Source organism: Engraulis encrasicolus, chromosome 13 (assembly GCF_034702125.1).
Source record: "Engraulis encrasicolus isolate BLACKSEA-1 chromosome 13, IST_EnEncr_1.0, whole genome shotgun sequence".
NCBI classification, from domain to species: Eukaryota; Metazoa; Chordata; class Actinopteri; order Clupeiformes; family Engraulidae; genus Engraulis; species Engraulis encrasicolus.
In genome coordinates, this window is record NC_085869.1 from 39,718,568 (window position 1) to 39,746,450 (window position 27,883).

General features: G+C 43.9%; 1 protein-coding gene and 1 pseudogene across 1 annotated transcript; one reads left to right on the forward strand and one right to left on the reverse strand.

Annotated features, from left to right (window-relative positions):
• Positions 1 to 454: 454 nt before the first annotated feature.
• Positions 455 to 8,973, reverse strand: LOC134461761 (solute carrier family 2, facilitated glucose transporter member 9-like; annotated as a pseudogene).
• Positions 8,974 to 13,852: 4,879 nt separating this feature from the next.
• Positions 13,853 to 27,515, forward strand: carf (calcium responsive transcription factor). The gene is made up of 14 exons (XM_063212924.1): positions 13,853 to 14,225; positions 15,698 to 15,841; positions 17,889 to 18,006; positions 18,985 to 19,093; positions 19,332 to 19,413; positions 20,164 to 20,353; positions 20,894 to 20,999; positions 21,293 to 21,436; positions 22,072 to 22,359; positions 23,270 to 23,438; positions 24,549 to 24,618; positions 25,461 to 25,552; positions 25,947 to 26,580; positions 27,416 to 27,515. The coding sequence occupies exons 1-14, from the start codon at positions 14,109 to 14,111 to the stop codon at positions 27,499 to 27,501; spliced, it is 2,349 nt and encodes a 782-aa protein (XP_063068994.1). The 5' UTR covers positions 13,853 to 14,108; the 3' UTR covers positions 27,502 to 27,515.
• The last annotated feature ends 368 nt before the right edge of the window (positions 27,516 to 27,883 follow it).

The window sequence follows — 27,883 nt, forward strand, 5'->3', positions numbered from 1 at the left end:
TACAGTACAGATAGATGTACCCAGTCCAGGTAAGACTAAAGTGCTGTTGACATGTGCAGCTATCAGAGTAGTCTGCACAAATATAAAGTCTTTACACACGCGCTCCCTTGCACAAACACACGCACACAGACACAGACACAGACACAGACACAGACACACACACACACACACACACACACACACACTAACACACACACACGCGTACACAGACACACACACGCGTACACAGACACACACGCGTACACAGACACACACGCACGCACGCACGCACGCACGTGCACACACACACACACACACACACACACGCACGCACGCACACACACACACACACGCACGCACACACACACACACACACACACACACACACACACACACACACACACACACACACACACACACACACACACACACACACACACACACACACACACACAGAGAGAGAGAGAGAGAGAGAGAGAGAGAGAGAGAGATCAAGGAGAAGTCCCATGCCACATGCATGTGGAAGGAACTCTACAACTTTGTCTCCAAGCTCATCTGCTCCTTCTTGTGAGACCTCCAGACTTTGATGGCGTTAAACTCCTCTGAGATCTCCAGCGGGGTCTTGCCCTTGGTCTCGGGCACCACCAGGAAAAAGTACAGTGCCCCAAGCATGCACGCACCGGAGAAGAGCAGGAAGGTGTAGGACTTTAGTAGGGCCTGAATGAAAAACAAGAAGAGGGTGATTACCGTACATACAGTACGTATAGCCTGGTGCCATCTGCCTTTCCATCAACTTCATTTCCCTCTAACAAGTGAAAGCTTCTGACACGTCATCAGTCTCCTGCATGGGGCCTCATGTGTAGGCTAAAACTTTTCACGAAAACGTTCCGATGTGCTAAGAATGACGTAACATGAAAATGTGCATGCACTGAATTTCACACGAAATTGTGAATGTGGGTGAAAATCTGTTTATGCATGTATTCATACATCTGAATTTTAGGGTGCACATGTACATTTTCAGATTTTATCATACACACAGATTCAGTAGGAAAGTTAGTCTTTACATGAGCTACATGAGCCCCTGGTACCAAAGATAATCAATAAAATAGATCAAGATAAATCATAACACATATCACCAATGCGAAGGAGTGTGCACAAGTCCAGTCTCCTAAGCGGGCGTAATAATCATCTCCTCCCTCTTTCTTTTTTTTTGTGGCGTTTACCTCATCCTCCACTGGTCTCCGAAAGGGGCGTTCACCTCACATTGATGACAATACTTTATTGTCAGTTTACTCTGAAATTCATTTTGCATCCCTGAGTAAGACTCGTTTAAGACAGGACATACACATAACATCACATCACAAGACTATTGCACAACTGACAAAAACAGAGGACACAGGCTATGATGCAGACATACATACATACAGACATTACATACAACCCACATAACTTGAAGATATTACCAACGTGGCGTGATAACATACACACTTAAGACTCATTCTGCAAAAGAATTGATTGATGTATGAAGGCATGTTTAAGTCTGTTGTGGTTAAAGAGGGGAACTGATACTGATACTGATCCCGGAACTCATATGAATCATCTCTACATGTATTATCAGTCTTCTCTGGGATTACCATACCCCCGTAACATGGAGGGAAACATGAATTGACTGGAGCTTTACAGATGGCGATGCTGGGCTACATCATACGAACAAGCCATTGGGAGCCATGACGCCTATGGAACCTAAGATTTCGATCTGGGAATGTTGTGACTTGGAATAATGAAGTGTGGCCTCTGGGGGGGAAAGCCCAATTGCATTGTGATATCTTTCTCCTTAACTCCTGAAAAGCCACCCAGCTGAAAATTAGCATAATTTACTGTCCTGAAAAAAAAACTTGATATGGATTTGAAAGTCGTGGCAGTACATAATTGGGGTACACATGGGTGACAGTGGTAGAATACAGTGGCAAAGCACTGATCTACAAATGATTGTTCATTAAATACAATTGACCTCTATGTAATTATAAATGATAAGAATGACACCTATGATGGCTGTTTATACATGACATACCCTTGGGCATAAGGGTACTGCTTTGTTCTTCGATGGTCTGAGTTACAAATTTTTAGCGTGAACAAGGAACACACAAAACAAAACTGAAAACTGTTTCACTTCTTCCTATTTGCGGGAAATCTTTTTTTGTTCTTCCCTGTGTTTCCACAACACACACGCGCGCACACACACGCGCGCGCACACACACACACACACACACACACACACACACACACACACACACACACACGCACACGCACACGCACAAACACACACACACTGCTCTTCTCACTCACTATGAGGAAGGGGAAGGCGAATCCAAGAGTGGTGAAGCCCACGCAACGCAGGATCCCAGTGAAGACGAAGGCAGCGGGCCGACACGACTGGATAAACATCTCATGAGTGAGTGAAGGCTGCACTCCAGCTGGAGGAGAGGAGAGAGAGAGAGAGAGAGAGAGAGAGAGAGAGAGAGAGAGAGAGAGAGAGAGAGAGAGAGAGAGAGAGAGAGAGAGAGAAGGTGCAAGGGTAGGCGATGAGTATGTGAGTGACAGAATGTGTTACTTCAGCGATTGATAGAGAAAAATGAAATGCAGGAGAAAAATCGTCTGGGAATGATAGGAAATTGTAAATTTTCACCATCATAATTGATCTATCGTGCACCAATGTTTTAGAAGGTTAGTCAGGGCCCGCTCGTCCTTTTGAGGCCTCCATTTTGGAGGGATTTAAGACGCATGTTATGACCCTAAAAACACACGGTTTACAAGGCAACTTTGCCAGACCAACGCTCACAGAGCTTTGTAGTCACAATAGCCAGGCTAGATGATTGCTGATACCAAGACACAGAGGTTATGGAGGGCTATTCAAGAAGAGAAGTTAATTTCTTCTCAAGATTTTTTTTACTTTAGTAGGATTTAAAACGAGTGAATATATGTTATACTTAATTACAATTTTCAGTACTCTTTCCACCTCTGTGAAAGTGTGATGTGTGATATAGCATGCTTAGTGCATAGCCTACCTGGTCCTCCACCATAGAAGATGACAAAGAGGAAAAACAATGCAATGGTGCAGTAAGGAATCCAAAAGGCATAGCCCTGTACAAAGACAAAAGAAATATCACAGAAAATATATGACATTCCCTTTACAAAGTCCCTTGATATCTGAACTTGTTTGCAGCTTATGAGGTCATAGAGTATTTTGAGGTATTATGGGATGATATTTAATGAATGACTCTTAATAGAAAAAAATGACTCGGCCATACCCACAGACAGATACATCAGTGTTGATTCTACACCAAAATTGCCAGGGGCTGCTGAGATTGGCACATTTAATGGCAAACAAGTCAATGTTTTATATTAAACAAGTCTATTTTATATTATTAAATTTCAACTACAAATTCATATATAAACCATTGACTTTTTAGAATGGGCCAGGGCCACAACACAGGCGGGGGCAATTCTACAGGGGCAGTGGCCCACCTCGACCCCCCTTCAGGAACCGCCTGTGCTACCCCCACCCCATTTCACTGACACAGAAAGGCCAAGGTGGCTCGCAGGACTTCTTTATCAGTGGTGTAGTAGCAGATGGGAGGAATGTGGTAGAGGAGAAGGAGACTGAGGGCCTCCACACACCGGTTCCGCCAAAGTGCGGAGCACTGCTCTACCAACGTTTGATTCCACTGCTTTCTAGTACAACCCCGCACACCAGCGGCAACGTCCAAGATGTCGGCTGCCAATTATGGCCAAGTTTTCTTTAGTCAGGGCCATCCGTTAATTATCCATACTCTGCTGTGATGAAAGTGGCCATTTTTTATTTATAGCACGTCTGTACCTGTGCGACCTGAGGAAATTGATATTGTCTTAAGCGATAGTGCTCCGCAGTGCTGTTGGAGGTGGTGTGCGGAGTCCCTAACTGACCTGTAGACAGAGCGCCACAGTGATGGAGGCCATGAGCACCGACATGCCAGCCAAGCCCCTCCACAGCAGCACCCGCCTCCCAACACGGTCAATCAGCAGCCCCTGCAGATAGACGCACAGCATAGAGAAATAATCAACACAGAGAAAGAAGGAAAGAAAGAAAGGACAGAAAGAAAGAAAGAAAGAAAGAAAGAAAGAAAGAAAGAAAGAAAGAAGTAGTCACCCGCCTCCCAAAACTGTCAATCAGCAGTCCCTGAAGAAGACACACAGGAAAATAATCCACAAACAAATAAAGAAATAAAGAAATAATAAAGAAATAGTCCCCCACCTCCCAAAAATGTCGAAGAGCGATCCCTGTACAGGCACATGGGGAAATAAGTCAACACACATATTGGTAGGGATCGGCATATGACCCCAGGCCAGACTCAAACACGGCTCCTTTTTTATGGAATTTATGGTACGGCACCTTAGCCCACTGAGAAACCGCATGGCTCCCTGCCACCCTATCAGTCAGTGTCATAAAGCCCGCGGGGCCGAGAGGGAAGAGGGGGAGAGGAGGGGTGTAGGGAACATATGAGAACACAGGTGATTTATTGTCCTGTTCAAAACCCATAAAAAAGACTTAGTGTTTCTTCTTTGTTGCACAAAGTACAGACTCTTTTCAAAGTAGGTCTGTGCCAGTATTCTAGCAGTTGTGTTTTTTACAGATCCAAATGCTCTAGCAATGTGTTGATGAACACAACATTGGGGGTCACAGTTGTCCTGGGCCTATGGAGAAGGGGGTGCCTAAGGTCCTCATTACATTGTATTGGGTGGGGGGCACTTCAGGTGTCGTTGTTCATGGGCCCTGCCAAAGCTGTCAGCGGCACTGCTTTCAGCCACTCATATTAGGCCAGGCGATGCCTGTTGTGCCCTTACTCGACTCACACATGTGATGGAGGTGAGCACCTCGGATGCCCCTATGCCCATCGTCACGTAGCTGATCTTCTCCTCGGGAATGCCAGCCTCTTGGAAGATGTTGTAGGCGAAGGAACCGAGCTGGAACAGAGGAGAGAGAGGAGGATTTATTTGTTCTGAATATCAGGGACAGCAGGTATACAGAAATAAAAGTCAAAATATGAATATAAAAGTACTTTGTGTTGTTCATTGTCTGGGTACTTTGGCCGGTTTCGTTTTTAAACAGTGTGGGTTGCGAACAAATATACTTGGAGGAGCATACTGGGGATTATAGTGATGGCTGGCATATTGTGAATTCATCCATATTTTCAATAGAGGGAAGTGCCAATGTTGGCCCCTCTTACTGTATAAGTGTATGTCTAATGTGAATCTGATGAGCATAACAGTTGTGGTTTTTTATTATAGTATAGTTATGTCACAGACCTTTTTTAATTGTAGATCTTTTGCCATTAAGGGCCAAAATGGAACTAAGACCAAGAGCTGTAGTAACGACTCTCTGTTTTCTTCCATTTAAATGTGTGGGATTGCATTGAGCTGCATCATGATACTTTATCTGAAAAACTGAAAATGTAAAAAAAAAAATCTATGAAACTGATGATTATGGTAAATACAAGACAAGAAAGAGAGAAAGAAAGAAAGAAAGAAAGAAAGAAAGAAAGAAAGAAAGAAAGAAAGAAAGAAAGAAAGAAAGAAAGAAAGAAAGAAAGAAAGAAAGAAAGAAAGAAAGAAAGAAAGAAAGAAAAGAAAAGAAAAAGCACTGCAGTCTTACTGCTGAGATGCCACAGAACTGGATGGATCCCTGGAGCACCAGTATAGTTAGTATCTGCCAGCGTACTCTCCTGTCCCTCAGCAGCTCCAGCAGGCTCCGGGAGCGCTCACCCCCGATGGCCTTCTGCTCCGCCACCATCTCCTCCATCTCCCTCTCGTAGCTCCCTGGACCCCACAGACACTGCAGCGCTAAGTGGCAAAGGTCAGCACCAACGCAGCAGAATGAGAGATAGAGGGAGAGGGGGGGAGAGAGAAAGAGAGAGAGAGAGAGAGAGAGAGAGGCGGTGAGGGTAAGTCACTGAGAGAATATCTTACATCAGCCATGTGCTAAACTGTATTTGTGAGCATGCTTGCACTTCATGCTGAGGCAATGCTAGATTCACAAGACTAACAAGCTCCAATGGTGAACGACAGATAGGATAAATTGGGAGCTTGGGCTTTAAAATTCCTTTTTTACCTGTGTTTGTTAAAGTGGATAATGATGTAAATGTTTGTGAATGCTGAATCCCTTCACAGGCCGTTACATAACTGGCGAGAGAGGAAGGATTTCTTCTGGATGTGCTTTGTAAATAATTGTCACGGGACTAACTTGGGTTGTAAGGCAGAATCTGTCATCCACCATGACTTGCAGTATAGTGAAAGTGTAACCTTTGAACTAGTGAGGAGGAGGAGGAGGAGGAGGAGGAGTGCATTGACCATACAGACAACCCCTCTGCTTCCCCTGCGGCCGAAGATGTGTTTTGGTGGCGTCGTCATGGCCTACCTGCCCGGCATTCCTTGGCATTGTTTTTCTCGATGAGCAAGTATCTTGGCGCCTCGGGAAAGAAGGGGAGGACGATTAGCTGGACTATGGCAAAAACTGTCGGGAAACAAAGAAGGAAGTTCCACCACTCCTCGCGACCTAAAACTTCCCTGATATCAAAAAGGAATGGCAGTTTGCGTCACGTTAAAAACATGCACCTTGGTCCATTCTGTGTATGGGATATTGATTTGATATGAATTACTGATTGGAAATCATATAAGGTCAGGTCACAATGTAAGAAGAGGGCAACCTTTCTGAGGTGCTTTTAACTTACTGCAGGCCTGCAAACTGTCCTGACAGTTTCCCAATGGAAGTAAATGTTGCTGATGTGAGTGTTACCATCCCCCTTATTTTCTTAGGGGAGCTCTCACCCAGGTAGATGGTATGGACATTACCTCCTACACCTGCAGTTTTACAATCAAGGATTAGTTGAATAGGATGAATAATTGGTGCTTTGTGTGCTCAACCCTTTCATACACAGCTTCTGATATAATCCTATTGTCACCAAAATGGTAATGACCATGTCCTATAGCCTGGTGAACCAGCGCCACCCGCTGGACGGACATCCACATTTAGTCTGGTTTATCAGGCTACATGTCCTATTCTGTTAGGACTCTTGGTAATGTCATAGCAATGTTGTTATGATGTAGCCGTTTTTTTTAAGCAAATAGGTAATAGGATGGCTGAGAATCCCATCTGCACGAAAGGGTTAAACATCACAGACATATTTTAAGTACCACTGGTTAATTGTCTTTCAATGTATGATGCAATAGCCTGATATTTGTTAATGTCCATAATCCTTTATGTATGCCTCCCCATACCCAGAGATTTCCTTTCAAAAACACATTTCTACATCATTTCACAGATCATGAAATGTGCATTAAACACAACGTGCTTCTTACCTGTTGTAAACCCAAACAGGAATCGTGAAAGAAGGATCATTTCAAATGAGTTTGCATATTTGCTGGAGAGCATGATAGATGCAGCAACAATGCTGAGCACATTATTCCATATCATGGTCTTCTTTCTGAAAGACAAACACACTACAGTGTCCGTACAGAATCAATGAATTATCCTCTGGCTTTCTTTGTACAGTTGATACAATGTGTTATTACATGTTTTTCTATATGAACAAGAGCAATCAGAGATGGGAAAGCTGGACCCATGGCTAATGCTGGATGCGTATTTGGCAACCCACAACACTGCAGGAGGACACACATACAGAGAGAGAGAGAGAGAGAGAGAGAGAGAGAGAGACACACACACACACACACACGCACGCATGCACAGAGAGAGAGAGAGAGAGAGAGAGAGAGAGAGAGAGAGAGAGAGACAGACAGAGAGAGAGAGAGAGAGACGCATGCAGAGAGAGAGAGAGAGATAGCGAGAGAGAGAGAGAGAGAGAGATAGCGAGAGAGAGAGAGAGAGAAAGACAGACAGGCAGACAGACACAGACAGACAGAAAGGCAGAAAGACAGACAGACAGACAGACACATAGGGTCATTGCTATCCCTGGACCACCCCCTTCGTAATGAAAGCCATAAAATACAAATGCCGGTATAAGATATAATAAAGATGATTACCTTCCCAATTTGCCAGTAATCATCCTCAAGCTGATTGACCCAATGAGTCCTCCAAAAGCCAAAGAGCCCCACCACAGCTGACCAGAGGAAGGTGACTGTGTCTGGGTGTGGGGGCCCATATCGCTCTGTCCAACTGCTGTTCATGAAGCGCTTCACAAACTGGGGATACAGCAAAGGCAGAACAGAAGAGAAACGTACTGACTTGAATTTATGTGCAAAAATGTACTCTACATCAAAATGACATCTCTAAGGGCAGAAAACTGGATAAGGAGAGTAGGACTTGAAAAACATAGTCCAGTCTTATTTTTCATTTCTTTCTCACTGGTGAGGGTGAGCTGATAACTGTGACATGGAATCCATTCTGGAATGTTCCTCCCATCCCCAGCACGATGATGAAGAACAAAGCATTACCCCGGACCTATAGGGACGCAATCACAAGTCAGTTGTCTCTACATTGACGAAATAAAAGCCGAGTTAAAGCCCATCTGAAAACTCCCATTATCAATTTGACACATCACTCCACAGCACACAACACAATTGCATTTATGTCTCATTTGTGCAAGGGGACAGTCCCAAACGCCACCCATATATACAATACAATAGCATCTCAAAAGCATCACAGCCTATTAGACGAGAAAGCCAGGAAGAAAAGCAGAATTCATCAAGACAATGAACTATGTGACAGTGAGTTTTGTGAGTTTGATTGTTATAGGCTAGTGATTTATACAGTGGCATGTAGATTTTTCATTATTGGCCTAATAGTCAAATAGGCCTACATGAAAAACCACAAACTGATGACCATAACTCATTTGCAATACAAAGCTGAAAAGCAAACTGAGTTTTGAAAAAGTTAAGCAAGCTGCTTACCAGATGTTTCAAAAGGCTGTCCATGGTCTAAACGCCTTGTTCAGCAGTGCTTAGTCACCGTGGAGTGGTGTGATATTTTTTGCCCAGTTAGCCATCCTAAAGAGATTAATTTTTTACATGAGCAAGAACCATCTGTGGCAGCCAGGGTGTGTAGGGGGGTAGGCCTAGTCCTAGGCCTATACTGAACAAGTCCTGCCCCCCTGAGAAATGCCCTGAATTGGCCAGAAAAAGGCCATGAATCGATGTATTATTTCTGTTTGTGTCTTGTATTTAACGAATAAATGCAGGTGGTGTTTCTTTTTTTTTAACCATACAGTAGGCCTATCTGCCAAGTTTAGGCAATAGCTTTATTTCTTTTTTTTGCTATAGTGTCCTCCGTAACCTCCCCTTGCTGCTTTATGCTTTAATAATAATAATAATAATAATAATAATAATAATAATAATAATAATAATGATAATAATAATAATAATAATAATGATTTTTTAAATGCTTGAAACTGTAGTGGTTTTTCACAGATTTTTTCAGGTAGGGGACTATTGTTTTCTGCTATAAAACATTACCAGTGTTAAAACATTAGGACATTCACCCTAGGGGCCTACGCTGTTCGGAATCTGGGTTTTTGTACGGAAAAGCAATAGGCCTACAACTTCATCTCAAGACACATCTCTTTGCACAGACCTGTCTCACAGCTCTAAAGACCCTCTCTGCCTGTCTGTGCAAAGATAATAGTGGGGTCGTATTAGGCTCAGTCATTTCAAATTGGTGTTAAAGTTTGGTTTTTTCACTTTTCCCCCCCCCAAGTTTGAAGTTTAGGGTTCTATAGAGTAATTTGAGTTCCGAGGGGTGTCAAACACACAGATAAGCAAAAATGGCCCCCCCCCTGCGGGGCGCTCTAAAAATGTCTAAACCAAACGGCTATAACTTTTGATTAGTTAATCCAAATTTAACATATGAGGTATGTATGGATTCAGCATGAAGAGGAGAAACCAGTGAGTTAAGCATTTGGTCACCAGATTAAAGACACACAATGTAATAAACACACTTATAGCCAATGGACAGCTAAATCCGGGCTTTTTCAAGATAAAGGGTGGAAATGCCCTCAAAGTTGCAATGAAACACAATTTATTGTTACAAGTTACTGTACATAAAGCTTGGGTTATCTCTTAACTTGATTTGTTCAGAGTATCCCTGAAGCACACTGATACTTAGGATAGCTGTACACAAATATGGCTGCATAAAGCCTATGTGATATTTAGCACCCAACTTGCAACTTTGAGTTTATGAATTTAGGATCATGAGTACCAGCTTTTATTGCAATCAAGCCAATCATTTTATTCACAACTTAAAAACTTTATAATCTGGACAGAAAGTAATCAATTAATAATAATAATAATTATAAAATAATAAATAATAATAATTCAATAATAATAATAATAATAATAAATAATTGATGATGATGATAAGTACTATGGGGAACATCATTTTCATTTGCACACTTCTAGTACAGCTGCACTTCACCTCTAGTAAATAGGTTGAATACATCTTTGGCAGCTGCATCTTTGGTAGTGTAAGTCAAATCTGGGAACTGGTCAATTTGTTACATATTGGCAGGCATTTCATGAGCAAATGCAGAGTTAAGAACAGTTTTCATTCCCTGTCAACTACGCAGCTCAACAAATGGACAGTTCCCAGATGACATGTCCTTCATCATCAGGCAGATTAATTGCTCAACCATGTATGAAATAGTTCCTGTAGTATTCTTTAGTATGCTTGCCAAAGGCCTCAGCTTTCCCACCAGCAAGCATACTAATTGTCTCGCCCAACAGTTTATTTAGTATGCTTTGCGGGAAAGATACTATTGCTCCTCATCAAAACCTCGATATCATACATTTTTCCTTTCAACCTCGGCCATGGGAATCGGTCATTCATTACTATACTACATAGAGGACAGGATCGAGTTAGTTTAGTTCTACACTACTTACTACCCTTTACTTAATTATAAAAAAACTATTTACCAAACAAAAAAAAAAAACCCTGACTAAAAAAATGGGACAATCCGTCAATTAATAACATTACCTTCAGTCATCATACACCATCACCTCTAACACGAATCAAAAACAAAAAAAACCCCCCACAAAAACCACACGTTCGAGTGCTAAAACGAACGGCTCAAAAGGGCTCAAGGTTTGGTGTATTTTTCGCTGGTCCTACAAAAAAAACCTCTTTCATTCAACCCCCCCCAGACAAACAAAAACAACCCCCCCCCCCCCCCCCAATACCCCCCCCCCCCCCAATAGAAATGAATGGTAGTACCCCCCCCCCCCCCCCACCCCCCCCCCCCCCCCCCCCCCCCCCCCCCCCCCCCCCCCCCCCCCCCCTTTTCTGGGCAGGTTAGGAGTGAGAGGTGACCTGTCCTGGGGTTTTTAACTAGGTAGGTCCTATCAAACTAAGGTAAAGGCATTGGGTCAGAGAGGTCTTGGCTCTGAATACAAAACTGTGTGAAGAGCATATAAGCCAACTCTTAAAAATGTTTCAGGAGAGAGCAGTTTTTAACAATCCCTATGATCGTGACCCCAATTCACCCATTTTTTTTGACTGAACCATTTGGCCTGGGAGAAAAGTGATCATCAGCTTTGACATGAATGAGCAGGGTGCAGGTGCTCGGTTTTGTGCCATTTGTGTTATGTCAATATCATCTGACAAACTTGCAAAAACTTTTGGATATATGGACAGCGGAAACATAGAGGCTTGCACATATTTAACTCAGCTATTGGATTGCCAAACTGTCACCCTTTTAGAATCTTCAGTCATACACGCACACACACGCACACACACACACACATGTCAAACACACACACCATCACACACACACAACACTATAAGAGACACACACACACACACACACACGACACAACACACCAACACACAACACTCTACAACCGCAGCCTTGTAGAACTTTATGACCTCGCTGTCCTGTGGCAAAAGCCGTGGCCTAATTTGCTGCTGTGGCACTCTATTAAAGTAAGTGGTAGTGGCCTATGCGGGTAGGGTGTTGGTTCTGTCAGAGGGTTGCAGGTTCGAATCCCACCCGTACCTCTCCCTACCCACCCATGTGCTGAAAGGGCAACCTGAAGCCATTCCATACATGCACCATGCACCCACACACACACACCACATTAACCAACCCACACACCCACCACCACCCCCCCCAACACACTTCTCTCTCTCTCACCTCACTCTCGCTCTCTTCTCCTCTCTCTCTCTCTCTCTTCTCACAGACAGGACAGACCAGACACACACACACACACAAACACACCTCTATGTCTTTCCCTTGTGTTTCTGTGTGTGCATACAACAGCTCTCTCTGTGTGTGCATAAGCTGCAAGCATACTAGCATACTAGCATTGTCTCTCTGGAAATGCAGTATTATTATTATTATTATTATTATTATTATTATTATTATTATTGATTTATTTTCTTCCAGATATAACATTTTATGTGTGAATAGAATATGGCTTTATTGAAAAAAGTTGATACTCATGATCCTAAATTCATAAACTCAAAGTTGCAATTGATAGGTCCCTTAAATGTTCACATAGGGCTTTTATGAGAAGCCATATTTTTTGCGTATAGGTTATCCTCAGGGTTATCATTGTGCTTCAGAATATATTCTGAACAAATCAAGTTGGAATGAATATGCCAGGCTTTGATTTACAAATAACATGGTAAACAATAAATTATGTTTCATTGCCAACTTGGAAGGCATTTTCCACCCTTTTATCTAAAAAAAACCCCCAGAAATTTTGCTGTCCCATAAGGGCTAAAAGTTGGGTTTATGACATAGTGTGTCTTTAATCCGGTAACCAAATACTTAGCTCAACCAGCTCCTCCTCTTAATGCTGAATCCATGCATCCTCCATATGTTACATTTGGTTAAACTAATAAACACAGTTATATCATTTTATATATTTTTAGAGCGCCCCCCGCAGCGCCAATTTTGTATCTGTGTTTGTTTGACACTCGAACCCAAATTGTTCTATAGACCCTAAACTTCAACTTGGAGGTGAAAACCAAACTTTAACACCAATTTGAAATGACTGAGAAAAATTGCACATGCCTACGATCCCACTATAAGAGCCACCAGAGCCATTTCACCCTGGTGTACGGGGAGCTACTTGGGTCATAAAGCACAACAACACAGGAAGAACCGAATTTGGCGTTGCAGTATAAGGCCGACCTGAAAATCCGGATGAAGACGAGGTTGAGTAGACTCGTTTTGAATTTTCAGTCCTTCCTCTGTTTATCGCCTTTCAACCCATGTGGGAACGAGGCTGTGCACTTTTACTGGAGAGATAGAGACCAAGCGGGGTCAAAACTGCGTCCGACACGGCATTCTGTCTTATTTCGTGAGGCGTTACCGAAGCATTAGCAATACAGCTAAACATGGCGTTTGGACGCTTGCATTCTACCTACAACGACAGTGAATTGGTGCGAATTTAGCTGCTTGATGTTTCTGTTAACAGGCTAATTTACCATCTAAAGCTGCGTGCTTTAATGAGGCTGTCAAATGGCATGCAAGCACATCACGATATGTTTTTAGCATCCCTATTATTATCTATCCGAACAAATCCGGTTGTCATAAAGGCTAGACCTACGAGGTCCTACAATGAATTGCCTAGCGTGCAGTCGGGGCGTTCGTAAGGTGGTTTTAGGACACCATTTGGGCTTCTAACTAGTTTGACAACCTCTGAAACGAATTCAACCCTCCCCCCCTTTTTTGTGTGTGTGACACAAATCACCAAAAGATGCATACCGGTAGCTAATGATTTAGGTCATAGTTTGCTTTAGTGACACTAACATTGTTGTGGAAATTCGCAACTTTATCTGTGACTGTCAGTGGTACGCGGTGAACCCACATAACAAGCCTTTGATAGGCCTATTTGACCAGAATGCACTAACATAAAACGAAAAGCCACATCTGTGCGCTGTCAAAGAAGGTTAGAGATGTATGGGCGCTGTAGCAATCGAGGCGGAATGTTTTGTACGTTACAGAGGGGTGTTGTGGTGATGTCAACACCATGATGGGGCTGGATCGCACATTCACAGCACACACATGTTTGTGCTGTGCTCGTGAACTCAGTTGACACAGCTGGTAGAACTATGTTGCCTTTTTGCAGGTTTATGACAAATGGAGGAACAATCGCAGCAGGAGGAAGCGGCTTCAACACCTGAAGAACTCCAACCCCCACAATCCTCCACCCTAGAGTTCATCAGCCATGAGCGCTCCGGCCTAGACGCCACTGTGGTAGGCCTACAGTTTGGGGGTTTTAATTGCCTCAAAATGTAACAGAAGAGAAATCTGTTGATCAAGCAAGCAGGCAGGCAGGGCATGTTTTACACAACCTTAAATAACACAACATAGCATAACATTACAGTAGGGGCCAGGCCTACCATAGGCTGCATTATTTGACACTTTTATCAAAAGCAACATAATAACCACAAGGCCTACTGTAGGCCTGTACAGTGTAACATCTATGTAACATGTAACATCTGTAGATACGAAGTGCCCAAGAAATACACAGAACAATAAGTGCATATTCCTAGTAGGGTTAGTGATTTTCTAAATTATTATTGTTATTATAATTCATTATTAAGCACTAGTACAGGGTTAAGTAGACAGACAGTGACACCAAACCATGTAGGCTACTAGGTTTACATTGATAATCGGTTAGCCTACAGTATTATCTAGATCTTAGATTCTCCCTGATAAGTATTATTTGACTGACTGACAAGTCTCGAAACTGTCTTCACTGTGTGTTAGTTAGGTTTTTTTTTCTCAGCACAACTTGGTATTATTTCATTTAGTAACTGGAGCTGTGGGGACATACATTATAGGCACGCTCCCAATGCTACCACTAGCCCGGGAATGAAGTGTAACCCCCATATGTAGAGTAGAATAGTGCAAATTATGGTCTCATATGATTCAACGTTAATTGCCAGCATGGAGGTAAATTTTGCACAGCCATACTCAGAGAACGATGGAAAGTACAGGAGAAAGGTAAAACTCAATCATTTAACTCAAGAAGAGGTGTAATATGAGCTTATTTCCAAAAAATGGCACAGTATCACTTTAACTGAGGTGTTCCTGCGCTGTCCGCCCCTCAGGTCTTGAACTCGCCACCTCCTAGTCAATGCATCGGTATGGGCATGGGAGGCACAGCACGATACCACACAGAGCTATAAAGGACCAGTCCGAGTGATAAAGTACACTTAACTTGACTTGACCATGTTGGCTGGTGCTAATTCAGAGACCTGATTGTCAGCAATGGTTCAAAGTAGTAGACAAATGTCCTGTACACTGTCCACCATTACACTCTCAATGTTATCGCTCACAACATTTTGGTCGTTCCGACCTTAACCTGAAGAAGGTTTGAATGACAGGAACCATTTGATTGTAATAGAAGTGTGATGGATGGTGGGTGGGATATTTGTCTAGTAATCCCTTGTGTTTTTGTCATGCTTGGCCTTGGTTGTGAATTAGCCTCGTGTACCTGAGGTGATCCGCTTTAGTTTGCCACTCAGCCACCCGCCACATACTGTCAACGCTCCCGTTCGGGCATGGGAGGCACAGCACAATACTGCTGAGCTCAGCGCTACCGATACTGTACGAGACTTCAGGAGGAAGGTTTACTAACGTTCTATACCAAACTCTGCTAGTTGGCATCCGTTACAAGTTACCCTTTCTGTTATGCTTGGCTTGGTCATGTCACCTTTCAGGACCCTGACCAGGTAAAGGAAGAACTTCAAGAGAAGCCCTTAGCCAGTCAGGAGTCAAAGCAACAGCTGTCCCCACCCTTTCAGGCTCCACAGGAGCTCATCCTTGTGGACCAGAATGGCCAGACCCTGCAGCTCGAGCGTATGGTAAGGAGGACAGACAAACACCCCATTTTCAGGTGTTGTTTATGACCTTACAGGCTATGTTAAGACAAGAAACGAGACATTTTAAAATATAAGTTTTGTAGATATTCATTTTTTAATTCTTCAAGGTATCATAATTCATATTCTGAAGGTTGTTTTATTCCATGCTGTGTGTGTAATGTGTACAGAAATGAGCTTTCAAACAACACCTCAGACATCCTTTTGTGACTTACACTGACTGATATAATCAAGGCTGAATGCATAGTGTCCTACCCTCATATGTAAACCTTTGCCAATCTGTTTCTCCCTTAATATTGGTGTCAGATTCATACAAATGCAGTGGGGTGCTACCCTGCTACTAAACAGGCACAGCAAGTATAATTGAAATCCGTGTCGGTCGGGTCCCAAAGTGTCTGATTTCACGTGAAATGACCCTTCTTCTCATCTAAGACTAATATGAAACATAATGTACCACATCTTCTTTATTGGCATTTGTTTTTAAGAGGAAAAATAACAGTTTTGTAGGTTTTTAACCAATGTTACGAAAAAACAAGACGTCACGTCTCCCACCCGAATGTAAATGCAACATCTCAAGGATCCATGCACAGCTTTGAGGTCAGGGGTGTCACTCATTTTGATTCAGGGGCCACATACGGCCAATTTAATCTCAAGTGGGTCAGACCGGTACTGAAAATATGAAATTTCGGCTTCACATTAAAATCACATTGCTAGTCAATCATTTTGAAGTGGATGACATCGAGTATATCATTTAGGAACATTGTCTGTGAATGACGAGCAAAAAGGGTAAATTTGTTTTCAAGTATTGAAAATATAAAATGTGGAAACCTGTAATAACTTTGTAATGAGCTAAAGATTTACTTCTTTTATTTGACATACGTTACTCGGTTTATTTTTCTCTACAAGTCTGGAGCCGAATTGAACAATCGGGTGGGCCTGGCCTTATGTTTGACACCCCTGTTCTAGGTGCTGGTATAAGCAGGAATTCAGAAGAAAAAAAGGGTTCCGCACACTTGCTTGACTTTTTAGAATTTATTACCAGAGCGAAAAAGTCTTTTCGCCTTTATGTGTCACAGGTTTGCTCAGGAATTCCTAAATTGAATTCCTGATTGAACCTAATGATGAACAGGGGGGAAAGCGCATTGTTTGCTTTAATAATGCATTAACACAGTCAAGCAAGAGTGTGGTAAACAATTTTCTATTTTTACTTCATACTTACTTCGCAAATTCTATAGATAGTCCGTAGAGGTCCATAGGTGTTTGGTGGTACTTACCAGTTACCAGTAGCTCTCCCTACCCTCATCCATTGTTAATTTCGTCGACTATGACTAAAATATTTCGTCAAAGCTCTTTTTTGATTTTCGTCATTTAGACAAAGACTAAGATTAAATTGGGAAGGCAATGACTAGAATATGACTAAGACTAAAATGGATTGTCGTCATTGTGACTAAGACTAAGACGAAATTTTAAAAAGCTGACTAAATTAACACTGGTGTTAAATAAAATACTGTAAAGAAAAAGAGAACCAGTGTGTGAAGAAGTTTCAGTCTGCACAGATATATGTTCAAAAGAGAAGCAGTGTGCGGAGAAGGTTTATTCTGTACTGTCAATGATATATGTCAAAAAGAGAAGCAGTGTGTGGAGAAGTTCTATTATGTACAGTGTTGACTAAAATGACTGAAATGACTAAAAATTGACTAAGACTAAAATTGATTTTCGTCATTTAGACTAAGACTAAGAGTAAATTGGGAAGGCAATGACTAAAATATGACTAGGACTAAAATTGATTTTCGTTATTGTGACTAAGTGACTAAAAAAAAGTTGACAAAATTAACACTGACCCTCATCTATTGTTAAAGTGCCCATGAGCAGGTCATCTAACCTCACATTGCTCTGGGGACTGTAACCAATGCCCTACTCCTATGTAACAGTAAGTCACTTTCGATGAAGGTCCCAATTAAGTGTAAAGTGATGTGCAGTGCTGTGCTGTGTAATGTCAATGATTGCGTTTTGTGTGTGTGTTTGCGATTAGGTCATTCTGACAGGGCAGTCACAGAGTGGGCAAGTCTACATTATTCCAGCCAATCAGCTAACAGGATCTCACGTGCTGATCCCCCAAAGCAAACCATTGGACATAAATGAGACCAATGGTAAGTGCCGGACTATTGTTAATGACTTTGTGCCTTCATTTGATGACAGGAAATTAATAAAGAGAAAATAAGGTAACTCTTTATCTTATAGTACAGTAATCACTGTGTACTTTCTGTGTAACAACAGGGTAATAGAGAGAAGTTACATGATATCTAACAGATAAAAAGGGGGCAATTACAAAGTAAATACCATGTTATACACATATCTCAAGAATTACTATGAAACTACTGGTTATTTTCTAACCATCAAATCATCGAACTTCTCTGTGTTACCCTGCTGTTACCCAGAAAGTACACAGTAATTACATATGGTAACTGTACCGTAAAGTAAAGCATTACCGAAAATAATAATAATAATTTATTTTATTACTACTTTATTACTTTGCTATGTGCACAGTGTTGAATCACACTGCTCTGAGGAGTCCTCTGTGTGCTGCACTGGGTGGTGCACTGTCCAGGCTCAATCATAAAAACAGTGTTGTCACAATAGATGGGTACAGTCATAAAACTGGGGAATAGTCACAAAACTGGCTGCTTTGCCATGTCTTTACAACATATTGAACAAAAATATGTAGTATTGAGGTGGCATTGATGGCACTGAGCCTCGGCATCATGGGACCAAAGGCCTGGAGGATCGTTATTAACTTTCACTCATAGTGTTGATTCTATATTCCAAACTCCAATCCTCCCTTGTGCTTGTGGTCTTGTGATGACGTTGCAATTCAATGTCTCACAAAATCGCAATTCAAAGGTTATTTACTCATTTGCATGGGGAAATGGGAATGAATGGGGAAAAGTTCCCGAAAAGTTGTTGCGGCTAGGCTCACAGTGGGAAGACTTTGTTGTTTTCTCCACGGAGGAGACGTATCAACAAAGTGCGAGACCACAAGCACAGCTCGAGGACGGGAGCTAGTTAGGATAATGGCAAGAACCCACAGTTGATTTACAATCTGCTTTTTTTGCTTCCTGGTACCTCAGGGTCACATGGTCAGAAGGTGTCCAATCAGGAACCGCTCCAGACGCTCACGCTCACAGCCGTTGGTGGCATTGCAGGCAATGCTGCCAGTGAGACCACTACTGCCAAAAGGTGAGCGTTGTTCAAATGAAACTGGTTCACCCTGGGCAGGTTGGCCAATTACATCTGTTTTGTAGTGAGTTTAAAGCTCCATGAAGTAGCCAAAGCTTAAAATACTCGTGATGTGTGGAGGATGTTTGACCAATGTTATGAATATTTGTGTGTGTGTGTGTGTGTGTGTCTGTGTGTGTGTGTCTGTGTGTCTGTGTGTCTGTGTGTGTCTGTCTGTCTGTCTGTCTGTCTGTTGCAGTAACGCTGATTCGTTTGTGAGCCCGCTGAAGCCCCTCCCTCGCAACGCACCCAGTTGGGCTCTGAGGCTACGCAGCTGTGAAGTGAGGAAACACACACACACACACACACACACACACACACACACACACACACACACACACACACACACACACACACACACACACACACACACACACACCGAGAACTGGAGCTAGAGTTTGAGCTTGAGGCTGTGCTATAACTCTCTAACTTCTTCCTTCTCTTCCTCTTCCTCTTTCTCTCTCTCTCTCACGCTCTCTGTCTGTACTCTACTGGAGGCTGTGCTACGTACTTTATCATGCTTCTAAATACTCTTTCTCTCTCTCAGCGTTTTCACACCTGGTCCCTTTCAGCCGCCTAAGGGAACTCAGAGTAGTGACCAAGCATTTTTGCAGCATATGTGAATGCTCCAAAAGCGTACCGAGACCCCTCGGATGCGAACAGTACTGAGACCTTGGTTGACACGGTCTCAGTTCGGTTCGCTTATGAGTTCTGACAAGTTTCACTTGTGACTAGATGTAATCACTTAAGGAGGGCTCTAGAGGCCCGGGTGTGAGAAAAAAGAAGAATGAACAAAAACAGAACTGAGTCCTTTTGCTGTCGGTTCGCTTTTTGGTCCACTTAAAGAGGACTGAGTTTGGTTCACTTAAAGGGGACCAGGTGTGAAAACCCTCTCTCTCTCTACCCTGAGTACCATGCCCATTACAGTGCTGAGTTGCAGGCTGCACTCCTCTCCTATAAGCAATAGAATATTATTCTTTCTCTCTCTCTCTCTCTCTCTCTCTCTCTCTCTCTCTCTCTCCCCTGAGTAGAAGATCGGTGACTCCTATCGTGGCTACTGCAGTACGGAGGCTGAGTTGGAGGCTGTCCTCCTGCTCCACAAGCAGCAGACGGGTGCCGTGTTTGGGACGCGCCAGTCCCCCTCCCCCGCCAAGCCCGCCACGCGCCTCATGTGGAAGTCCCAGTACGTGCCCTACGACGGCATCCCATTCGTCAACGCAGGTCAGTCACGCGCGATCCCATTGGTCAAAGCAGCTCAGTGTCAGTTTTAGTGAGACACAGGGTGCATCCGGAAGTCCCCACTGCCTTCCTATGTTGAAGGCGAAAAAATAAGGAAGCGCCAATGTTGTACACCCGAATACCCTGGTAAGCTTTCAACCAGTAGGCGAACGGTACCCATATGGCTGTCTTTACCCGGTCATATTTGCAGTAGGCAAACAATGGTTATTTCGCTATCCCAGAAGTCAGCGGAAGTTCAGCAACTGCACAGTCATTGGTCAGTAGTGCCATCAAGGGCTGCCTCCAGTTGTGTAAATGACGGTGCTGTAGTACGTCTGATTTGTGCTTACTAGTGACTGGCTTTCTACATAGAAGCTACTGGTCAGGGTGCCGAGTGGTAGCTACAAGTGCCAGGGGTAAACTGTAGGGTTGGCACTGTTTGTATAGACAGTAGCATTAGTAGCACTTGAATGTTAACTGTGTGTGTGTGTGTGTGTGTGTGTGTGTGTGTGTGTGTGTGTGTGTGTGTGTGTGTGTCCTCAGGGAGTCGTGCCATAGTGATGGAATGCCAGTTTGGCCCTCGACGGAAAGGCCTGCAGCCCAAATTCAAATTCCTAAAAGCAAATTATAAAGCCACCTGCCCTGCCAGGTATAACACACACACACACACACACACACACACACACACACACACACACACACACACACACACACACACACACACACACACAAAGACAAATATACCGGTAGTATATTGATATATACTGTAGGTACACATGCACATGCTATCACGTTAGAAATTGCACACTCAAAAACCCTCACACACACACACACACACACACACACACACACACACACACACACACACACACACACACACACACACACACACACACACACACACACACACTCACCTGACACTCTGTCTGTCTGCTCCTGCAGGATCTACATCAAGAAGGTGCGTAAGTTCCCGGAGCAGCGTGTGCCTACGGACCCCAAGGTGGACAAGAAGGTGGTGAGACAGGAGCAGGAGAAGGCCTTCTTCAACCTCCGCAAGGGCCCCTGGGATGTGGGCGGGGTCATACGGTAAACACTCTGATGTCACTTCCTGTGTTGACTTCCTGTTCTATGTTTTAGTAGAGTAGTAGAGTAACTTTATTGGACTCCCTGGAAGAACAGTCACTGTGACTCAATGGAACCTTTCCTGGTAGAATAAAGGTGAAAAAAAAAAGATCCCCGTGAGGAAATTGTTGTTGTTTGAGGGACCAATAGGCTCTCCTTAAAGTGATGGTTCGGAGTAGATTCACCCTAATGCCATTTGAACCGTGACACCCATCCAGTAGTCCACCCGAAGTGTTTTCTGGCTTAGGCTTACATCAACAGAGTTACCGAGTTATTCAATGTTCTTCTACTTCTCCCATCCTCTATCCTCTTATCTCCTCTTCTCTCCTCTCCTCACCCCACCTCCTCTTTTCTCCTTCCCTTATTCCACTTCCTCTCCTTTCCTCTTCTTCCCTCCCTATAATTCCTCATCCCACCTCCTCTACTCTCTTCCTCTTCTCTCCTCTCCACTCCTCTCTCGTCTTATCTCCTCTCCTCTCCTCCCCTCCCCTCATCTCTCTCCTCTCCTCTTCTTTCCCTCCTCTCTCGTCTTATCTCCTCCCCTCATTCCCCTCTCTTTTCCTCTGCTCTCATTACCTCTCCTCATCTCACCTGTGCAGGTACTACGTCCAGCTGCCCACCCAGAAGGCTCACCTCTACCACGACATGGAGGCCCCTCCTCTCCCGCCTCCCCCCGTATCCCTCGGCCAATCAGAGGAGGATGAGGGGGAGGGGCTACTGCTCGGGGCTGCAGAGGAGGAGGAGGAGGAGGAAGAGGAGGAAGACGCATCGTCGCAGGACGACGGGAGCTGCGTGCCCTCTCGCCTGCACCCCCTGGTTGCGGAAAAGATAACGCAGCTGGTGGCCCAGGGGCACAGCCAGGTGTACGCCGTACGCAAGCAGCTCAGGTGAGATGGTGGAGGGAAGCTGAGACAGGTGGTGTAGGGAAACTGAGAGCGGGGACCCAGATTTGGGTTCTCATTACATATTATGTATTGGATGAGGGGCAGTTTCAAGTGACTTTGTCCTTGGGCCAGCCAAAGCTGTCAGCGACCCTGCCTGCCAGGTGTATGCCGTACGCAAGCAGCTCAGATGAGCTGGTGGACAGGTGTAGGGAAGCTGACACGGGGGACAATCCCGGGCCCAGGAAAAGAGGGGGCCCAAAATTGGGCTCTCATTACATTTTATGTATTGGGTTGGGGGGCAGTTTTTTGTCCTGTGCCCAGCAAAAGCTGTCAGCGACCCTGGACAGGTGTAAACCATATGCAAGCAAGTCAGGTGAGATGGCAGACAGGTGTAGGCAGGGTTAAGCAGGTGAACAAGGTCTTAACATAGTGAGCAGTGCTAAATGAGTATGGGTGATATGTGGAATCCATGGCAAGATATCCGTGGTGTAACGTCCTGTTTTTGATGTTTTTTTGGGCTCAGATGTCACATGCCAGGTGGTAAAACCACAGCTAATGCCCATAAATGAATTAGTAGGTGGTTATTAATGTACCCCAATATGCTTCTTAGATAATCCACTAAAAAAATCTTCCACACAGCAGTGGCATTAGCTGTGGTTGCACCACCTTGTGCTACTACTAAAGCGTCATTGATAAGCAGTTTGCGAATGCTGTTTGCATGCGTCTTTGGTGGGAGATAAGACACATTTAGGCGAGGTCAGACAACATTTTTTCAATCTCTCCTGTCTCTCTGCAGGATCTTTTCTGGTCTGATATCAGGTCATGACATGTCGTCTCTCTCTCTCTCTCTCTCTCTCTCTCTCTCTCTCTCTCTCTCTCTCTCTCTCTCTCTCTCTCTCTCTCCTCTCTGCAGGAAGTATGTGGAGCGTGAGATGTTCCGTGCGGAGAAGGAGAAGGTTCCGGAGAGGCATAACCTGTGCTACTTCCCCACCGTCAACGACATCAAGAACCACATACACGAGGCCCAGAAGACTCTACAACAACAACAACAAGGACAACTCACAACACATACCGACCCACAGGTGAGAGAGAGGGAGAGAGAAACCCAGAAGACTAAATCACTAACACCAAGGGCAGCTCTCGACCTCACTGATGTGAGTGAGTGAGAGTGTGAGCGTGAGAGATGCCCTTACCTGAGCTCCAGTAACAGTAATCAATTAAAGGGACACTGTTCAGGAAATGGTCAAAAAAGGTACTGCAACTATGCTGCTCATTGAAACTGGGCTGCCTATTGCCAAATTTGATCTTTACATGAAAGTTTACTAAGTAATAAACACATATTTTCTAGTATGGTCCAAGTACAGTCATTTTTGCAGCTAAAAAATTTTGGAAATTCAAAATGGCAGACCATGGAGAAGATCCCTCTTTTCGTGTATGAAAAGTGCAATTTTTCCAGTCATAATGAATACTTAGAATTTGATGCTGGTGGTAAGTATTCATGAAAAAGGTAACATTAGTGAATGGGCAGTGTGAATTCTGGAAATAAACAACTAAAAATCTCACACAGTGTCCCTTTAAATTACATTTACATTTAGCGGACACTTTTAACCAAAGTGACTTACAAAGAGGACCTTCAAACAAGTACAGAGTTTGGGGTAAATACAGAGAACAGTTGTACAAGTACAAGTAATGTAAAACAGATAGACAGCAGTAAATAGTGGAGGCCCAATTTAGTGTAGTGCAAGTAAGTACCCTGGACTAGAGATGAGTAAAATGAGTTTTGTTATGCAGGGAAGCTCTCTCTGAAAAAAACAAGCTTCTGATAGGTTGAGATGACCATTCTTTTTCTTGCAAGAACTTATAGCAAGCAAATACCCTATAATAATGTATATTGATATTAATGTGATGTGTGTGCTTTTTGTACTTCCTCCTCCACACCTGTGATATAATGGGGTTTGCGTGGTATGTGAATGTTGTCATTATGCGATGTGATTCTTGTGTAAATCTGATTTGTGCTTCCTCCACATTTCATGTAGGCATAATGTAATGTAATGTGATTAATGTAATGTGCTTCTTGTACTGCTTCCTCTACACGGTGTGTTGTAGGGTTAGTGTGTTATGTGGATTTTGTTGATGTAATGTAATGTAATGTGATCTGTTTGCTTCTTGTGCTTCCTCTTCCACACCTGTAGTGGGCAGCAGAGGGAGACGACCTCCTGACTGAAACCGTGACCCTCACCCTGACCCCTGCCTCGGCCGAAGGTAACCAGGCAACCATTACATTATTGCATTACATTACATTACATTACATTTGGCAGACACTTGTATAAATCGACTTAGAACCAAGGACCTACTCACAGCATACAACACCTGCAAAAACAAAGTGCACAGGAAACAAATGCAAATGCGATTTGGGGTTCATTTTTGTTTTGTTTTTGTTTAAGGTACATTAGCACCGGGGTAAGTAGAGTAGACACATACACATGCGCTCGCATAATCAACTCACACACAACATGCCTTACTACACACCTCGACAGGCTAGTTGAAAATGTCCTCTACACATACTTCACAGTGCATACTCAGTTAGCTATGTAGGTTGTTAGTTACACAGGGACCGATTGTGAATGGGAAAATTACCTTTGGATTGTCCTTTTGCGGGATATTGAATTAAACTTTGGTCGTCTTGCGACATCATCATGAGGCCACAAGCACAAGACAGGACGGGAGTTCGGATAATGGAAAGACAATGCACATTAATTTAGAGAGTGAATATTTCGGATCCAGCTTTGGTGTTGTGTTTAGCAGGGAACATACACGACCAAGTCTATCATTTCTACATGTACGTTTGTATAATGTTTGTGTGTATGAACCTATGAATCTAAGTTTATGTTGTTTACTCATTTCTCAATTACTCAACTGTGTATATGTGTCTGCGTGCCTGTGTGTGTGCGCCTGTGTTTGTGTGTGTGTGTGTGTGTGTGTGTGTGTGTGTGTGTGTGTGTGTGTGCCTGGGTATGTGTGTGTGTGTGTGTGTGTGTGTGTGTGTGTGTGTGTGTGTGTGTGTGTGTGTGTGTGTGTGTGTGTGTGTGTGTGTGTGTGTGTAGCTGTGGAGGGTAGTGATACTCTGTCTCCTGAGGCTGTGCAGCTCTTCAGTTCTCTCACCTCCCTGCAGCCCAAGATCTTCGCCCAGCTCCAGGTAACACACACACACACACACACACACACACACACACACACACACACACACACACACACACACACACACACACACACACACACACACACACACGAGGTGAGTGCCCACTGAACAATTCTCAACTGTTTTGCTGTAGCTCATCTAAATGTACATGTACACATACACACACACACACACGCTCAAACCTTTCACTACTTTTTCAACAACTTTTTGGTATTTTAAGTCAAGTCAAGTCAGATTTTATTGTCACTATAAGTATAAGTAAATGTTTTGCCCAACTGTACACAGCTTTGGTGGTCTACATTGTTTTTTCAATGTGCTGGAAAAATATGAACGACTTAATTGCTCACTAGCTGTTTGTAACTGAATCCACCCTCCTCCTCCTCCTCCACAGGGTATCCAGTTGCCGGTGTCATCCTCCAGCTCACCAGATGGCGCTCTCTCCAACCAGTCCCCATCCTCGTCCTCCTCTCTCTCTGCCTCCACTGGCCCTGTGTGCCCCACAGGACCAGCCCCAGAGCTCCTGGAACACCACGACAGCCCCCACAGCTCCTCTCTCGCACCCCCTTCCAGCTCATTACGGCTGGGGCCCCACACCCAGTCTCTCCTGCCCTCTGGCACCGCCCTTGTGGAGGCAGGTGGTAGTGTGACAGGGCCACCGGCGGGAGCTGGAGCAGCAGCCACAGTGCTGGACATTGGGCATCTGGTCAGTGTAGCTAGCCTGGGGCTGGGGGCAAGTGTATCTGGACTAGGGGTGGGGGCAAGTGAAGGGGGGGTGGGGGTGAGTGTGGCTGGCCTGGGGGGGTTGAGTGAAGCAGGACTGGGGGGCAATGAAGGAGGGTTGAGGGTTAGTGTAGCTTGCCTGGAGCTGGGTACGAGTGAGGGGGGTCTGGGGGTTGGTGGGAGTGAGGGAGGATTGGGGGAGAGTCAGGGAGTGGTCGGTGTGGGGCCAGGGCAGACCATGCATCAGTTACTGCTGGAGGACGGCCAGACCATCCCAGTGCGGATAGTGAACCCCGCCACCATAGGTGAGTGTGTGAATGGGTCCCTTTCAGTGTCTAATGTCACATCCTCTTCATTTGATTGTGGCCTTGTACTTTGCTATCAGCCTAGGCACAACAACCTTTGAGGGACTATTCCCCATTCAACAGTCCGATTGCAGATGAGACAATGACCTTTGAATTGTATCTATACAATGTAACATCTATAGATGTTGATATATTGAAGATATTTACATAATAGATATTTAATAAAGATACGGAATAAAACTTATATTGTGAATGACGTCTTGCCTCACACATCACGAGGCCACAAGAACAACGAGAGGTTGTGTGTGTGTGTGTGTGTGTGTGTGTGTGTGTGTGTGTGTGTGTGTGTGTGTGTGTGTGTGTGTGTGTGTGTGTGTGTGTGTGTGTAATAAATAAAATAAAAATAAAATAAAAGGTGCAAACGTTTCAGTTCTCCTGGACTTTCCTCAATTGCACTGAAACGTTTGCACCTTTTATTTAATTTTTTTTCAGCCTTCTGGGCTCCACCAAGTAAAGAAAAAACACTCTGTGACTGGTCATTCTGTGTGCGAGTCACCCCTGCTAACAGTGTGTGTGATTAATGCACAGGCTAGATATGGCTGCAGCCAAGGGGTTCCCACCTTCCAGGGGGCCCCTGACAGAAAAATTGCGATGCAAATTTGAAAATTCATCAGTGTGCGCATGTGTGTGTGGGTGTGCGTGTTCATGAGTGTGTGCATGCGTGTGTGGAGTGTTTGTCAGGACTTGAATGATGTGCCACGTTCACAAATATTTCAACGTCATGCAACACAATTTGATGTGTCTGTGTATGTGTGTATTTCTCTTTCTTTTACAGCGTTGGCCCCATCTGAGAGCTCTGTTAAGATGAAAGACGAAACCGAAGACAACAGCATCAACACAGACATTCCTGCGGGAGACTAACACACACACACACACACACACGGACACGGACACGGACACGGACAGTCAGAAGAGACATGGAGACAAATACAAACAAATGTAAATGCAAGTGAGCCAAACAAACACACACACACGCACACACACACACACACACACACACACACACACACACACACACACACACACACACACTCACAGAGATGGACAGTCAGAAGAGACATGGAGACAAATACAAACAATGTAAATGCAAGTGAGCCAAACAAAAACACACACACACACTACAGTTTCGATGCACAGACTGTTTCTATGTTCCATGACACATTCCAATTATGATATTTAGAAGAATATGTGTATTGTTTATTGGCAGACACACAAACTGTGGGCGCAACACACAAAGTACACC

Bases quoted from the DNA above. Each gene is read 5' to 3' on its own strand.
- carf (XM_063212924.1), top strand. From the start codon at position 14,109: ATGGAGGAACAATCGCAGCAGGAGGAAGCGGCTTCAACACCTGAAGAA. The intron at 21,437-22,071 runs GTAAACACTCTG...TCACCTGTGCAG, and splicing joins GATGTGGGCGGGGTCATACG to GTACTACGTCCAGCTGCCCA. The intron at 23,439-24,548 runs GTGAGAGAGAGG...CCACACCTGTAG, and splicing joins CAACACATACCGACCCACAG to TGGGCAGCAGAGGGAGACGA.